Source organism: Balaenoptera ricei, chromosome 15, assembly GCF_028023285.1.
Source record: "Balaenoptera ricei isolate mBalRic1 chromosome 15, mBalRic1.hap2, whole genome shotgun sequence".
In the NCBI taxonomy this organism is placed as follows: Eukaryota; Metazoa; Chordata; class Mammalia; order Artiodactyla; family Balaenopteridae; genus Balaenoptera; species Balaenoptera ricei.
In genome coordinates this window covers 66,683,189-66,700,183 of record NC_082653.1, presented here as the reverse complement: position 1 = coordinate 66,700,183, position 16,995 = coordinate 66,683,189, and the positions used below count along the sequence as shown (strand labels likewise).

General features: G+C 39.4%; 1 protein-coding gene across 3 annotated transcripts in view; it reads right to left on the bottom strand.

Moving 5' to 3' along the window:
- Window positions 1-16,685, bottom strand: part of LOC132349530 (acyl-coenzyme A synthetase ACSM1, mitochondrial-like) — a 45,852-nt gene extending 29,167 nt beyond the window's left edge. For all 3 annotated transcript variants that reach the window (XM_059897966.1, XM_059897967.1, XM_059897968.1), the window contains exons 1-4: window positions 16,578-16,685; window positions 13,335-13,577; window positions 2,978-3,188; window positions 481-688 (exon numbers count right to left, since the gene is read on the bottom strand). In XM_059897966.1, the coding sequence (XP_059753949.1) occupies window positions 481-688; window positions 2,978-3,188; window positions 13,335-13,526 (611 nt within the window). In that variant the 5' untranslated portion in view covers window positions 13,527-13,577; window positions 16,578-16,685. The remainder of the gene's footprint in view (window positions 1-480; window positions 689-2,977; window positions 3,189-13,334; window positions 13,578-16,577) is intronic.
- Between the last annotated feature and the right edge of the window lie 310 nt (window positions 16,686-16,995).

Below are 16,995 nucleotides of genomic sequence, written 5' to 3'. Positions count from 1 at the left end.
CCTTCAAGGTGTCCCTATAGACACCCACCCTCTAAGACATGGAAAGTGTTTGCTCCCAAAGCTGCCTGTCATTTTTTTCTCAGTCTCAAGTTTCACCTTAAAAATTCATCTTAACCTTTCATTCAACTTCTTTAATTGCTAATTACTTACATAAAAATAATATTTCAGATTCCCCACCTACAAGGAAAATGCAACACAATAACCCTCTGACTTTACACATCTCCTTTGCACAGGGGTGATTATATTTTAGTGAGAGAGCCATAGAAGCTCAATTTCCTCATTTTATACAGAAAACAATTGCAGCCAAGAGAGGAGAAGGAACTAGCCCAAGGTTGCACAGCAAATCAGTGACATAGCTGTGAAGAGAGGCTCAGACCTGGTGAGCTTCCTCCCACTGGCTGCTTCTCTACCAGCACTTGGCAGTGAGTGGCTTTCTCCTGCCATTCCTCAGAAAGCACATTCATCAGACCAGAAACTCACTGAATCAGTGATCGGAAGTCCAGCCACCCTTTACGGCTGTGGTCAGACACCAGGAGCTTGGTTTTCAGAGCAGGACACTCAGAGGCCACAGAATCCACCTCTGGGGCAAGGGTATCTGTGGTCACGATGCCCTTGGCTTTAGACACTTGTAGTCGGTAGAGAATGTCCTTGGCCTTCATCTGGGTGGTCCCTGGCATGAAGACGATCCCTAGGGATGAGAAAGAAACTGCTTGTTCTGGTATCTCTTTCACAGCCTCACAACCTTGGCTGTCAGACCTGGTTTATCTGCATAGAAATCCCCTAACTTCTTGATATGCAAAGTATGGTCCACAGCATCAACACCGCCTAGGACACAGAATCTCACACCCCACCCCAAACTTACTGAATCAGAATCTGCATTTTAACAAGATCTCCAAGGGATTTCTATGCACATTAAAATTTGAAACGCCTGCCCTAATAATTTCTACTCTAAATGGATCTAGCCAGTAGACAGGTGAGTCCTTCTTTATACAAATTTACACAGGATCTGGGAAAGATACAAGTAGGACAGTGTCCCTGACACTGCATCCCTGCCCCCATTTTTCTCCTCTCACTTCCTTCTCTGTCATCGTGAATCTCTTGTCATCTCTTGTCATCATTCCTTGTGTCATCTTGAATTTCCTCTCTTTCCTTCGTTCGTCGTACCCAAAGTTAACTACAATGTCCTTTGAACTTTTCTACTTTCCCTTCCATCTTCCATCACCAACAATTAGCTCAAGTCTTTGTGTGCCCCAATTGCATTCTAATTTCTCCACCAGATGCCCTGTCCTGAATCTTCCTACTACCCACCTTCCGTATTATTAGCTTGCTTAGTTCCACAGAGCACTGACTTTTTCCCCTCCACATTTCTTCTCTTCACTAACATCTGGGCCCTCTCTCCAGGAAAATACCACATTCCCCATCCTGACTTTGAGGGCACTGCTCACTCTCCATCTTTCTCTCCCACAACTCTATTCTCTATTTCAAGATGACCATTCTTCGTATAGGCTACTCCTGACTCTAGGCATTTCCATGTGCTATGACCATTCTTGGAATATCCGTCCTTTGCTTCTACTCCTCTTTAATTCTTCTTATCCCAGAGGTCTCAAATCATGTCTTGGGTTTCTCATGGACCATCTCTTCACTACACAGATGGCATGGCTTCTCTATACTCCCTCAGCCACTGCTGTTAATTCTTGATCTTGATGGATTAATCAACTATTTGTGAGAAAACATGAGACAGAGAATATGTGAGCAAGAGCACGACATATTGTTGTATGAGCATGCATTATACAACAACTGAAGCGATTCAAAAAAGAATCCATGAGTCCCATACTGATTATATAGATTAATGCATAGATAAGCAATTAAAAGGGAAAGGAATATCTCTATAGAAGAATGCCAACTAATAAATGTAGAGGGAATGATATAAATAGAAAATCCTAATAAAAGACCACCATTAAAATATTCACTTCAGTCAAGAATCATCAGTGGATTCTCAAACCATAAGGTGAAAGACAGCTGGGGAACAGGATATTCACACAGTCCCATAAATATTACACGACAGATTACTTACTAACTACAAAGGGAAAAGGTACCTTTACAAAGGTGGATACTACCTTTCTAAAGTGATAAAACAACATCAATGATATTAGGGGAAACCAACTTTGTATATCCCCAATGTGATGCACCAAGGAAGACACAATATTGCCCTTCTAGTACCTGGGCTAAAAATGTCTAACCTGAAGATGATCATGAAGAAGGAGTCAGAAATACAAATTTTGATGGACCTTCTGCAAAACAACTGGCTTAGACGCTTCAAAATTGTCATCATCATGTAGACAGTGTAGAACGTAGAGAAACATTATAGATTAAAGGAGATGGGGGAGATGTAACAACTAAATGCAATGCATTGGATTTTTGATTTAAACCAAATAAATGCTATAAAGGACATTATTGGGACAATCGAGGAATTTTGACAATGGATGTATATCACGTAACTATATTGCATCAGTGTTAAACTTCTTGTGTGATAACTCTACTGTGGTTATGTGAAGGAAATGTCTTGGATCTTAGCAGATGCATGCTCCAGTGTTTATCTGGTGTTTATGGGTGTCACAGTGTGTGCAACGGATTCTTAAATGACTCACTGGGAGAGAGGGCTCGAATATAGCAAAACGTTAACAACTGATGAATCTTATAAAAAAGCAAGAATGTCTGAGACCGTGTAAGAGAAAGTGTGTGTGTGTGTGTGTGTGTGCGTGTGTGTGTGAGAGAGAGAGAGAGAGAATTACGACATTCTGTTTGAGAGGGTGTGAGTATAAGCGAGAGAGTGGATGAGAAGGAGTAAAATAATATTTGAGTGAGTCTGAGAAAAAGAAAGACTGTGAAGAAGAAAAACTGGGGGGAAGAGAAAGCACCTAATATTTCAGGACAAACTAGCTCTAGGTGAGCCCAAAGGTCTGTTTGGGTCACTAACCTGTTCGGATGCAGCCCACGATCACCAGCCACCACTCAGGCACTCGAGGCAGAATCAAGGCTAGATGGTCTCCCTCCTGGAGGCCACAGGTCTGTGTGAAGACGTTGGCTGCACGACGGGTTAAGTCTGTCATCTCTCTGAAACTCCACTTCACTTCATCCCCTTGGTTATTCACCCACCACAGGGCTGGGTTTGGACCTCTCTTGCCTTCCTGGTTAGGATCATATGCTACATGTTATTTCCTGCTTCAAAGGAAAGGGGCACTAATTTGGCCAATCCACCACCACAGTCACATTCCACTGTGAGTGTAGCTCAAGGTCTGAGATCCCATTTTAAAGCATTTATAGCGCCAAGAGATGTTGGGGGGAGGTGTGATCCAGTCAACTTCTTCTGGTCTACTCTAACTCCCTCCTCTTAAGTCACATAAAACCATGAAGAGCCTTCACGTTACTTATTGAAGACTTACAATTTTATTCCCCATGTGTCTGTCTTAGTTCCACATGGACAGTAGGTTACTCTCTGTGCCTCAGTTTTCTCACCTATGAAACGGGTATAATAATACTACCTAGAATGTAGTAAAGTTCAAATTAATTATTTTAAAAGGTCAAGTGAGTATAACAGTGCCTGGCATATAGTAGGTGCTGAATAAAATTACTGTTGTTATTATTATTACAACAAAATAAAAGAGGATAATTTAATTCCTGAATATTTGGGGAAATTATTTTTTAAATTAAGGTACCTCAATAGGTGCAAGAAGTCAGTCTTGGAAGCTCCAGGGCCTTTTTCCCCTCACAAAAACATCAAGTAAACAACAATAGACTAAGATGGCTTTGTAGGAATTTAGAAAAGAGTCACAAATCCACAGGAACCAACAAATGCCCAAACAATAAAAAGTCATAACCAAAATGGTAAGAAATTTTGTGGTGTTTTTGCTTAGTCTTGCACCACCCGCTCTCTGATGTGGTACAGTGCAGTCAGAGGAAGCCACCCAATTCCCAGCCCCTCCCCTAGGATAGACGGAAAAGACTGAAACTTGTGTGCAATGTTCTGGCTTGTCTGGAGGCGGCCTTAGGCACTCGTTTCTGTCTTGACTGACTTGGAGCTCAGATGGGTATGAGGGCATATTGGAGGTATCTGAAAACAGTGGCAGATGTCACAGTGTGTGGAAACTGTAGACCTGTGGTTACCTAGGGATTAGAGACTACAGACAACGAAAGAATAGAACATTTAAGTCCCCCAGAAGAAGCAGACTTTTAAGGAAGTTAAAACGTTAACGAGCAGCCAAAACTAGAAAAAAAAAATAAAATAAAAGCACATGCACAGGACCAGGAAAGACACATGCCAGAGAAGACCTTAAGTTTTCATACTGAGCAGATTATTGAAGGTCTTTCCCTGCATGGAGCCAGTCTGCAAAGACTGAGAGAGGTGGCTATTGTTTTTAAATATCGAATTTTTAACAACAGATCACAAGGTCTACAAAGAAAAAGAGAAGCAGCCTATTCAAAGTAACAACATGAATCTCCAGAAACTGACCCTAAAGAGACATAGGCTGCAGTTACTAGAGAAAGAGTTTTAAATGACTGTCTTAAATACACTGAAAGAGCTAACGGAAAACACAAAGAACTAAAGCAAATCAGGAAAATAGTATATGCACAAAATGAGAATATCAACAAAGAGATACAAATTATAAAAAGAACCAAACAGAAATTCTGGAGCTGAAAAATACAATAACTGAATTGAAAACTTCACAAAGGGACTCAACAGCAGACATGAGTAGGCAGAAAAAAGAATCAGTAAACTTGAAGACAAGTCATCTAAAATTATTGAGTTGGAAGAGCAAAAAGAAACATACAAGAAGAAAAATGAACAGAGCCTAAGAAACTTATGGGGCACAATCAAAGACACCAATATACACATTATGGGACTATCAGAAGGAGAAGAAAGAGAGAAAATGGAGCATAGAACTTATCTGAAGTAATAATGGCTAAAAACTTCTCAAACTTGAGGAAAAGCATGGAGAGACAAATACAAGAGGCTCAATGAACTCCAAGTAGGAAAACCCAGACACCCACAGAGAGACATTACAATCAAACTACAGAAGACAAAGACAATGAGAGCATCTTAAAAGCAGCAAGAGAAAAGCGACTCATCAGGTGAAATTCTTAATAAGATTACCAGTGGATTGAAGACCGGAAGGCAGTGAGGTTATATATTTAAAGTGATAAGGAAGAAAAAACTGTCAACCAAAAATTCTATATCTAGCAAAATTGTCCGTCAAAAATGCGGGAGAATATGTATGGCTGAGTTGCTTCACTGTGCACATGAAACTATCAGAACATTGTTAATCAGCTATACTCCAATAGAAATTAAAAAGTTTTTTAAAAATGAGGGAGAAATTAGGACATTCTCAGATTAAAAAAAAAACAACGCTGAGGGAATTCATTATCCTTAGACTTTCCCTACAAGAAATGCTAAAAGGAGTTCAAGTTGAAATGAAAGGACATTAGAGAGTAACTTAAATATAAAAGTATAAAGTTCTTTAATAAAGATAGATACAAAGACAAATATAAAAACAGTATTGTTATAATTTTGGTTCATAACTTCACTTTTTATTCTTTCACTGTATGGAAACCACAAAAGCATAAAAAATAATTATAAATCTATGTTAATGGGTAGACAATATGTAAAGATATAGTTTGTGAAATCAATAACATAATATAGGAAGGTGCAAGGGAACTGGAAAACAGTAGGGTTTTGTATGTGAACGAAGTTAAGTTGTTATTAGTTTAAAATGAAGTGTTATAATTTGGAATGTTATATGTAATCCCCATGGTAATCACAAAGAAACTATCTACAGAATATTCCCAAAAGGAAACGAAAAGAAAATCAAAACGTATCACTACAAAAAATCAACTAAATACAGAGGAAGGCAGTAAGGGATGAACTGAGGAACACAAAAGCTGTGACATCAAGGAATCAATTAACAATATGGCAATAGTAAGTTATCCTTATCAGTAATTACTTTAAATGTAAGTGAATGAAATTCCCCAATCAAAAGAACTAGATTGGCAAAATGGATAAAAAACCTAGAATTCAACTATATGCTGTTGGCAGAATTGTTACTTCCATGTTATGGAATATGATTAAACCAATCAAGAAAACTTTCAGAATATTTTTGCAATAAAAATCTTATACAATATCAATTTAGAAAAGCAAAACCATATTTACATTAAATCCAAATTTATATAATAGTATCCATTCATTCATCCAACATATATTTGTCAAGTTCTCATTATTTCTTAGGCACTGTTCTTAGACCAAAAGGATACAATGGTGAACAAGACATACATATACACATGTATGTAAACAGTTTTAAATGTCTATGGACAACTTTCATTTTCTTGTTTAAATCAGGTCTTTTATTTTCCCCAAGTAAAATGATTTTTTAAAGTTTTTTTAATTCCCCAAGCAAAGCATGTTCAGAGTAAAAGTTCAGGCAATGCACAATCTTACTAACAGAAAAATTTCTTATGAACAGAAAAATTTCTTCAAATTTCTCATCACATTTTCACTCCCTGAAGGTCAACACTGATAATTGTTTGGTGTATAATCTTCCAGAAATTATTTCCCACATATGTGCAAACATGATCCTACCATCTTTGCCTCATATGACTGGAACAAAAGAGTGTGTCTCACCTGAGATAAGACTTATATACATACATACATACACACACACACAGATATATGTATATACATATATTCATATCTATGGAAAAATCAGTGCTATGAAAAAAAATATTCTCCAACAGATTAAGGAATGTTTGCAAGTATAAATGACTAGTTGTGCACTGTCTATATAAGGGGAACAGATTATATAATATTTCTGTATGAGTTTACAAAATGATAGAAAGTTTGGGGTATCAAGGTAAAAACAATTTTTGTTTTTATTCAGACAAAAGTTTAGATTCCTAACTCTTGCAACTTGAAGAAGATATTGCTTAAGCATTTATGGTTTTGGGGGCTCAGAATTAATCTGATAATGTGATATTAAGATCAGCATGTTTTCAAGAAGATAAAACACAACCTTTAAACTGGATATGAGATTTAAAGTTTTGTGCAGTGAAGTTTGAAGCCAAAGGAAAATTGAGAAATAGACCTAAAAAATAGAACACTAGCTAACTCAGCAATAAAAAAGAATGAAGAAGTAATACACAAAACAATATGAATGAATCTCAAAAACATGCTGAGTAAAAGAAACCAGACACAAATGAGTGCATCCTATATTAATCCATTTCTATGAAACCCTAGGAAAGAGAAATATAATGGCTAGTGACAGCAAATTAGTGTCTACCTGGGGCTCAGGGTGGGGATGGGTGGGTATTGACTAGGAAAGGACAAAAGGAAATTTTTGAGGTGATAGAAATGTTCTAAAACTTATTAAACTCTCATATAAAGTGTGTGAATTGTATTCTAGGTAAATTATAGATAAATACAGTTGATTTAAATAAACAAAAACCTACATAGCTACTCCTTGTTAATCTAACTAAAATATAAAGAAGGAAAATTGGAAAGGTAGATCAATTACTCATGTGATTGATGAATGAGATGGTTCTTTCTGAATGTTAAAACACATAAGAATTTACTGCCTATAGAAAGGGCTTGCCTTATTTTTAATTAAGATGAAATACAAGTAGAATTTCTATAATTTCTGTAAATTAATGATAGAATATGATAGATTTCATAGAATTTAAATCCTAATTGACATAGATAAAACACTTTCCCCAACAATGATATAACTCACATTCTCTTCCATTGCATTTCTAATGTTTACTAACCTCCAGAAATGTCAAAAGTCAGAGTATACTTTTTGACCACAATGGAATTAAGCTAGAAATCATTAACAAGAAGACAATGAGAAACCCACCTCAACTATCAGGAAACTAACCAATACATTTCTATGTAATCTATGGGCCAGAGAAGAATCAAAAGGCAAATAAAAAATATTTTGAACAGAATGGTAATAAAATATGACATATCAAAATCTGTATAATGTACCTAAGAGGAGTGCTTAGTGGGAAATTTATACTTTTTTTTTTTTTTTTTATGGCTGTGTTGGGTCTTCGTTTCTGTGCGAGGGCTCCCTCCAGTTGTGGCAAGCGGGGGCCACTCTTCATCGTGGTGCACGGGCCTCTCACTATCGCGGCCTCTCTTGTTGCGGAGCACAGGCTCCAGACGCGCAGGCTCAGTAATTGTGGCTCAACGGGCTTAGTTGCTCCGCAGCATGTGGGATCTTCCCAGACCAGGGCTCGAACCCGTGTCCCATGCATTGGCAGGCAGACTCTCAACCACTGCGCCACCAGGGAAGCCCGGAAATTCACACTTTTAATGCATGTATTGGAAAAGAAGGAAGGCTTAAAAGTAAGGACATAAGCTTCCATTTCAAGAAGCTAAAAAAAGAATAACAAATTAAATCAAGGGAGCATACAAGAAAAGAAATAATAAAGATAACAGTAGGCATCAACCAAATGGAGAGCAAATACACAATAGAGTATATCAGTAAAACCAAAACTGTTTTTGAAAATATTTATAAAATTGGTAAACTCTTAGGAAGACTTATCAAGAAAAAAAGAGAGAATAAACATATTAAAAATATCAAGAATAAAAAGTGTACATTATTACAAATCTTACAGACATTAAAATAGCAATAATAAAAATATTAATAACTTTATGTCAAAATATAACTTTATGACATTTTGAATGAAATGAACAAATTGCTAAAAAAATTTAACTTTCCAAAGTTGATGAATAGAAATCTTATTAACCTATCTATTAAAAAAAAAAAGTTATATCCTTTACTAAAAGCTTTTCTGCAATGAAAACCCCAGATTTTATGTCTAAATATTTTGATATGCATGCTAGTGTGTTGAGTTTGACCTGAAAAACTGCTGGGTTTTGTTTTTTTTAGGAAAACAGTGATAATCATATTTCAATTATATCTCAATAAAACAACAACAAAAAATTAGTGATAACTTTTAAATTCTTTATCAAAGCACTTAGAAGAGTACCTGGTACATAGTAAATGTTCGTTAAATATGTATTGAATGAATAAATAAAAAACAACAACTCTGGAATATAAATAAGGAATTTCAGGGTTAAATTAAATCTAAAGATGACCCCAATCACTGGTGGGCCAACCCCAGCTCCAGGTGCCCCAACCCCATGGCCAGCTATCCCAGGATCCAGCTTCACCCACCAGTGGGCCAATATCAGCCCTGGAACATCCCAGGCCACATGGCCAGCCACATCAGGAACCATCCTTGCCTACAGGCTGGCAACCACTACATGAGACAGGAAATGTCAGCCAATCAGTCTGGGGGCCAGCCTTGACTACCAGTGCACCCATGGTATTTGGCCATGCCACAACAGAAGGGCCCACATAGCCCACAGAGGGCGGAACCATAGAGCATACAACCCTACAGCATACAACTCTGGTGACCAGAGGGGAGTGTGCTGCTGGGCCCATAGGACATCTCCTACATTAGGCCACTTCTCCAAGATCAGGAACCACTTATGTAGGAATGTTAAAAGGCAAAGAAATAAAATCATCTATACCCACAATAAGTAGTTAATGGATATGCAAAAGAAAAATATGTAAAATATGTCATCAAAAACAACAAACATGGGGGGGAACAGTAAAAATGTAGGGTGGTTAGAATGCATTTGACCTTAAAAGATCATCAACTTAAAAAACACACACACAGATATATATATATATATATATATATATATATATATATATATATATATATGTCATGACAACCACAAACCAAAAACCTATAATAGGTACACACAGAGAAAAGTGAAAGAAATTCAAGCATAATACTAAACATGGTCATCAAATCACAAGGGAAGAGAGGAAAAAAAGAAGAAAGGAACAAAAAAGGAACTACCAAAACAACCAGAAAACAGCAAAATGGCAATAAGTACGTACCTAGCAATAATTACTTAAATATAAATGGATTAATATTCCAATCAAAAGACATAGAGTAGGTAAATTGATTAAAAAAAAAAAGAAGACCCATTATATCCTGTGAAGAGACTCACTTCAGATCTGAAGTCACACACAGACTGAAAAAGTGAGGGGATGGAAAAAAGTATTCCATATAAATGGAAGTGAAAAAAAAAAAGAAGCTGGTGTGCCAATACACATATCAGACAATATAGACTTTAAAACAAAGAGCAGGGCTTCCCTGGTGGCACAGTGGTTAAGAATCCACCTGCCAATGCAGGGGACACAGGTTCAAGCCCTGGTCCTAGAAGATCCCACATGCTGCAGAGCAACTAAGCCTGGGCACCACAACTACTGAGCCTGCACTCTACAGCCCACAAATCACACCTACTGAAGCCTGTGCTCTTAGAGCCCATGCTCTGCAACAAGAGAGGACACTGCAATGAGAAGCCCGCATACCACAACGAAGAGTAGCCCCCATTCGCCACAACTAGAGAAAGCCTGCGTGCAGCAATGAAGACCCAACACAGCCAAAAATAAATAAATAAAATAAATTAAAAAAAATAGAAATAGAATAATAAAACAAAGAGCATAACGGGAGACAAAGAAGGACATTTCATAATGATAAAGGAATCAATCCAACAAGAAGATATAACAATTGTAAATATATATGCAGCCAACATAAGAGCACCTAATACATAAAGCAAATACAGTTGACCCTTGAACAACACAGGTTTGAACTGTGTGGGTTCTGTTGCATTTCTATACACTAACAGTTAACTATCAGAAAGAAAAATTAAGAAAACAATCCCGTTTACAATTGCATCAAAAAGAATAAAACACCTAGGAATGATTCTAACCAAAGAGGTAAAAAACTTGTATCCCGAAAACACATGTTAGGTACTCACTAAATCCTAACTGAATGAATGAATGCAGTATCAAAGAGACAGAATGAATGATTTTGGACATGAACGTGACCTCTCATGAATAGATTTGGGAGGCTGCTCCATGAATCAATTGGAGTGTAGTATCCTTGGAGCCTAGAGTAATATAGGGTTTAATTCCCAAGGATAGTCAGGGGTTGTAAATTGGTGGCCTGAATGAGTGACTATATTCTCCACCCCTGAACCTATGTTGCCTGGCTTATGCTAAAAAAAGTTACATTAAAATGTTGGATTTCTAACTTAACATTTTTTTTTTTTTTTTTTTTTTAAAAATTGAGTTAGCAGTTTATTTATTTATTTATTTATTTATTTATTTATTTATTTATTTTTGGCTGTGTTGGGTCTTCGGTTCGTGCGAGGGCTTTCTCCAGTTGCGGCAAGCGGGGGCCACTCTTCATCGCGGTGCGGGGACCGCTCTTCATCGCGGTGCGCGGGCCTTTCACTATCGCGGCCCCTCCCGTTGCGGGGCACAGGCTCCAGACGCGCAGGCTCAGCAGTTGTGGCTCACGGGCCCAGCCACTCCGTGGCATGTGGGATCTTCCCAGACCAGGGCTCGAACCCGTGTCCCCTGCATTAGCAGGCAGATTCTCAACCACTGCGCCACCAGGGAAGCCCTAACTTAACATTTTTAATAAGTAAAATGTGTTGAAAATTGAGTCAAAATAAATTCTGTCTATTTGTTGTGGTTTGGGTTGTGTTGTTGATTAGGCTACGGATCAGTTTCTGAATGATGCTTGTTAAGTCGTAAGGGGAGGCCCAGAAAGCCAGAGTGGACTGTGGTGGCACACGCCCTCCAGAAGGTCTTCCATGGGAGCAGCATCAATCCCTACGGTGCTCGTAAGGCAAGCTTCGAAATTAATGTGTTCCACAAATGTGTACTGAGGGGTTGCTAGGTGTCAGACACCGTACGTCACTAGAGAGACACCGATCGTGATCAAGGCAGTTGGAAAAGTAGAAAGAGACAGATCAGAACTGTTGTGAGAATGAATGTAAATAGGGTGGAGGTGCTGGGGGTAGGAGAAGTTTGGAGGTATGGAGGAATTGACAATGACCCAACAAAGACGGGGCATTCCCTGGGAAAATATTTACATGGTGATCATCTCCAGGGGTTGATGTGTGAACTAATAAGGACTTTATGAAGATAAATGCAGAAAAAAAAAAAAAAAACGATGGCCTCTCCAGCCATTTCTCATGATGCAAAAGGTCTAACCAGAGTTTTGGTCTGGGCAGTGATGAAAGTCAGTTTGTAGTCTAAAGGCAGAGATGTTTGGACATCATCAGATTGTGAGACCAGGTTAAACAGTGGATTATAGAATCAGACAGCCTGGACCCAAATCCTGCTCCTTCACTTATTAGGTATGTGAATTCTGTAGGTTATTTGAACCCTTGGAACCTCAGTTTCCTCAGCTGGAAAATGGGGATAATTAAAATGTTCATCTAATCAGAATATTAAGTGCAAAGTGCTTGACATGGCACATAAAAAAAATGCTCTCCATAACTGAGGGCTCTATTTTCCTTGGAGTTATTATGGAAATTCAGAAAAAGCAAAAAGATGGAGGTAGGAAAAAAGTCCCTATGAAAGGCATGTAAGCTTTGAATACTAACATATGAATGTATGTTCATGGGAAATTAAACATCAACTCTCTGAGTCCATCTCAGGTGAATTCTTTCTTCTGTACAAAGACAGTGTTCAGTGGGTTTTCACAATGTGGACATTACCAGCTGGGGCTTAGTAGCTGGAATACCACCCACTGTCGACCCCAACTCTTAGTGTCACCACTGCTCCTCTCTTGGTCTGTCTCTTGGTAAAAGACAAACCAAGGACATGCATTTTTCTGCAGAGATCACAGGGACAGGTTTCTCTGGACATACCCTAAAGCCACACGCTCAAGTAGGTAGTTGACAGGGAAGACTCCAGATGTACTTGCCATCCTCATAGGAAGATAGATGACATGATTTTGTTACATGGTCAGATGTTCATGTGCACAGTCAGGTTGCCTGTACCCTCCCTCTCGGTGTAGCCTGAAGTCACGCCCAAGTGTGATGAGATGAATTCTAGTTAGACTCACAGTTCCAGTAGTTGAAGGTGAGAATTCAGACCAACATCAACTTGCTGACCTGTGATTAGAACTAGACACTTGGTCACAATTACTTGACTGTGTACCAGATACTTTTTACCTGCTATCTTGTTTCTTAAATGAGATTATCCCCATTTCACAGATAAAACCATTGGGGCTCAGAGAATTAAGGAAGTGTCCAGGCTGAGAATTGAAGCCAAAAACTTAAGCTTTTCCCACGATGCTTGTAAGCTTAGCCAGAAGCCATTCTTAGTTCTGTGCCCCTCAACCTACTAGGAGAAAGAGGTCAATCCTGTTCTCACCCCCCATCATGGGTGCCTCCTTACCTTCTCCATTTGAGTCCAGTAGTCCAGTACATCACTTGCAAAGTTAAATTCCTCAGGTGTATCACTGTCATTCCATCTTAGGGCTCCAGCTCCCGATAAAGACTGGCAGCGCAGGCGCTGAAGGGCAGGGTGGAAGCCACAGCGGGCTCTGTGGATGTCCCAGAGGACTCGGAACTTCATCAGCCGTTGCATGGTGGAGCAGTCCTCAGGAAGCAGGCACAGAATTCTCAGGCCACCACCTGCCTTGGGAGGAGATGGCTAGTAGGTTGGTCATCGGAGCAAGAATTTCTTCCACAAAATGAAGGCACGTTCCTGGTTAGTTGCTAGAGTGATACTTTGTTTCAGCTCACTGGAATATGGAAGGCACAACTTACTGATTAAGGTGGGGATTTCTCTTCCCAGATGAGGCAAAAAATGATGGGGAGGGGCTATAACTACCAGATAAGGATGGCACATATTTCTGAGGGTCTTCTCCTTCTCTTTTTTTTACCCCCTGGGATGGCGGCCATGTGGCCACCCCCTTTTCGGTAGAAACTCATCATCTTGAAAGTCCTGTACCTCATGTTATCCTTGCTCTGGAGACCTCTCTTCCCACCGAGCCCAAATGTATGGTTCTCATGGAAACTAAAGTTGACTGGTCCAGAGCTGAGCAGTCATTTCCCATGAGTTTTTAATCCAAACTGGGCTAATCATAATCCTTCTCCAAAATTTGTGTGTGTGTGCTTGTTACCAAAAGGTATATAAGGCAGTCTCTCCTTGGTAGAAGCCATGAAATGCACACTTTGGAAACTGTCGGTGGCTATAATTCCTGTCATGTGGAGATAACTGCTTTGCATGAGTGAAGAAAACATGGAAGATTTCAGAGATATGGAAATAAGGGGCAGAGAGTATCTCAGAGGCATGCAAGTCTCTGGTTCAGAACTATTGTTCCTGAGGCCCATCTGCATCTCTACCCCTCTCTTGGTAATATCCTGTCCTGAATTCTATGAGCCAACAGTTTTTCCTGCCTGAGATTGGGTTTCTGTCACTTGAGACTCTAAGAATATTGACAACTATGCACCACCACACTCAGGACAGAGGAGGCTAATATCACAGCACCTTCCTTACTGGACCGGGATCTGGCCTCGGGGTTTTCCCCAGGACAGCATTCCAGGTAGCTATTACCAATCCATCACTTGACCTATGAAACAAAGTTTCTTTGCCACTCCAAATCCCAACAAATGCTTCTAACATGGGAGCAGAACGCTCATTTATTAGGATGCTTCTTGAAGTTCGATTGTGAAAATTGGCTTAAGCTAGAACTTCTGTGAGAAGAAAGCCACTTCACAAATAGCTCTGAGGTTCAAGCACTTCATCACTGCAAACAAATAAGCCTCCTCCCCCTGTTTCAGCAATAAGATAATACTGTTTGACAATAGACCCATAAAAGAGATCAATAAAACTTGACTCAATTTATTTTCAACCTGTTTAGACTCGTAATAACCTAACCCCAATTACTTTTGATGCTGCCCTCAGAACCCTGCTACTGTCTGTGGAAAAGAGGACAGATATGCGAAAGCTTCATCCCTTAGAGTTTCCTTGTCTGTGTGGATCCTTAGACCACATGAACTAAAGTATGTCCCCTTCCTTTTTAGTGCCTGTCAATCAATAGTACTGTCTTCTGTTTTATCAGAGCATTGAAGGGAAGAAAGACCCTAAGATAATCAGCTGGCCCAGACGTTTGACCCTCATCCTTTGGAGGAAAAAATTTGAATTGCCAATATTTAAAATTTGGGGCATTTCATTTAAAATGTGAATTGAAGATTTCTCTTGAAAACTCAGAAGGCCTGGCAACATTGGGCCTTTATTTCAACCTGGCACCAACTGGTTGGAGCTGAAAATTAAATGGAATGTTGTCCAATTCAACAGGGTTTCCACTACTCCCTATGTTGTTACAGCTACTTGCTTCTGCACTTACTGTACCTATCCAGCTCTTGTCGACATTTGAGCTTAAAACCCCCATTCTAGGCCAAAATCCCAAGAGGGACAGGGATTTCCCCAAGGTTTCAAGGCAAGTTTAGTAGCAGAGCTAGTTCTAAAACCTGCCTGCTATTTTTTCCAACAAATACCTCTCTCCACAGGCATGAGCTCAATGAGAGCAAGAAACCAGACTCAATTGCTATTTTTATACACAGGTGTTTACTGCAGGAGCCTCCTTAAAATACTCAAGGACAGTGCAAACAACCCCTTAATAAGTGGCTAAAAACCAAAACGACACCAAGAGAAATAATGAGGAAATTAATTAATCCTTCATTATGGGCCGAATTGTGTCCCCTCAAAATTCATATGTTGAAGTGCTAACCCTCAGTACCTCAGAATGTGACTGTATTTGGAGATAGAATATTTAAAGAGGTAATTAAGTTAAAACGAGGTCATTAGATGGACCCTAATCCCATATGACTGGTACATAGTGCCTTGATGAGTTCTTGCAACAGAGCTTTAATTTCACAAGCATTTGGACTGAAAAGCTATTTATTTTATGAGGCAACATCCTTAGCGTGTTATAGGGGATCCTAGAGTTACAGAGCCAGGTTTGGCTCCACTGGGTACCAGCTGAGCGATCTTGACCACCATTCATGTCTCCAAACTTGAGGGCATAGTAGTAATACCCACTATCTGGCTTCCACAGGATTAGCACGATAATCAATATAAATCACTTTGCCAGCACTGAGTCTGATACAGAATAAGGGCTCAATAAATGTTGAGGTGCCTTCTAACTCCCAGCAAATTCTGAGGCCAACCCCTTCCATGTTAGATATTAAAAACATATTTTTTAATAAAAGACATTCACCTTATATACCGTGAACAAACTTCTGCATAATGGAATGTGTCAATTTCCAGTGGCTATTTTCTGGGTGTTTTTTATACCTCTCGGTACCCTCCTCCCACAGCCCACCACATTCAGAGCTGTCTAACATTAAATCAATCACCCATGTGCCAGCCACGGTGCTAGGCATATCACATGTATATTCCCATTGAGCCCTCTCTCTCGATATCACCATCCTCATTTTGCAGTAAAGGAAAAGAAGTGTCAGAGAAGTTAAGAGACATGCTCAAGGTCTGTAAGTGGCACTGCCAGAATTTGAAATTGGGTCTTCAGATTTTAAGTTCAGCATATACTTTACTGCACTGTGGCAGATAAACACACACATATAAACACAACGACCCCCCCACCAAAGAAGCTGTCATTCACCTCCATCTTACCTGGTACTGTCTAGGACACACTTGGGTTAGGTCTTGGATGGGGACTTTGTGGGTTCAGTTCTCTCTGATCGGAAGTTCAGTTCTCTCTGTGCACAGAACAGAACTTGGTCCCTGGCCACAGCTGGGGTGGAGAACTTGGCAGGAATTTAATGATTTAGAAGGGGGAGGAGATGCTCACGTATAACAGGTCAGAAAGCCATCACAAGCCCTCATGGAGAGAAAATCGGTTAGAAAAACAAACTATATAAAGTAATCTCCAATTATTGTAGGGAGACTTTGAGGTGTGAATGAACAGATAAAGCCAAATGGAGCACTTTCACAAGTTTTCTGTAGCTAACCTGCTCCCCTCTCCCAGTCCCAGGTCTCCAATGTTCTCGTTTAAATTACAGCCAGGTGGCAGTGTTGCCTAGTAGTTAAA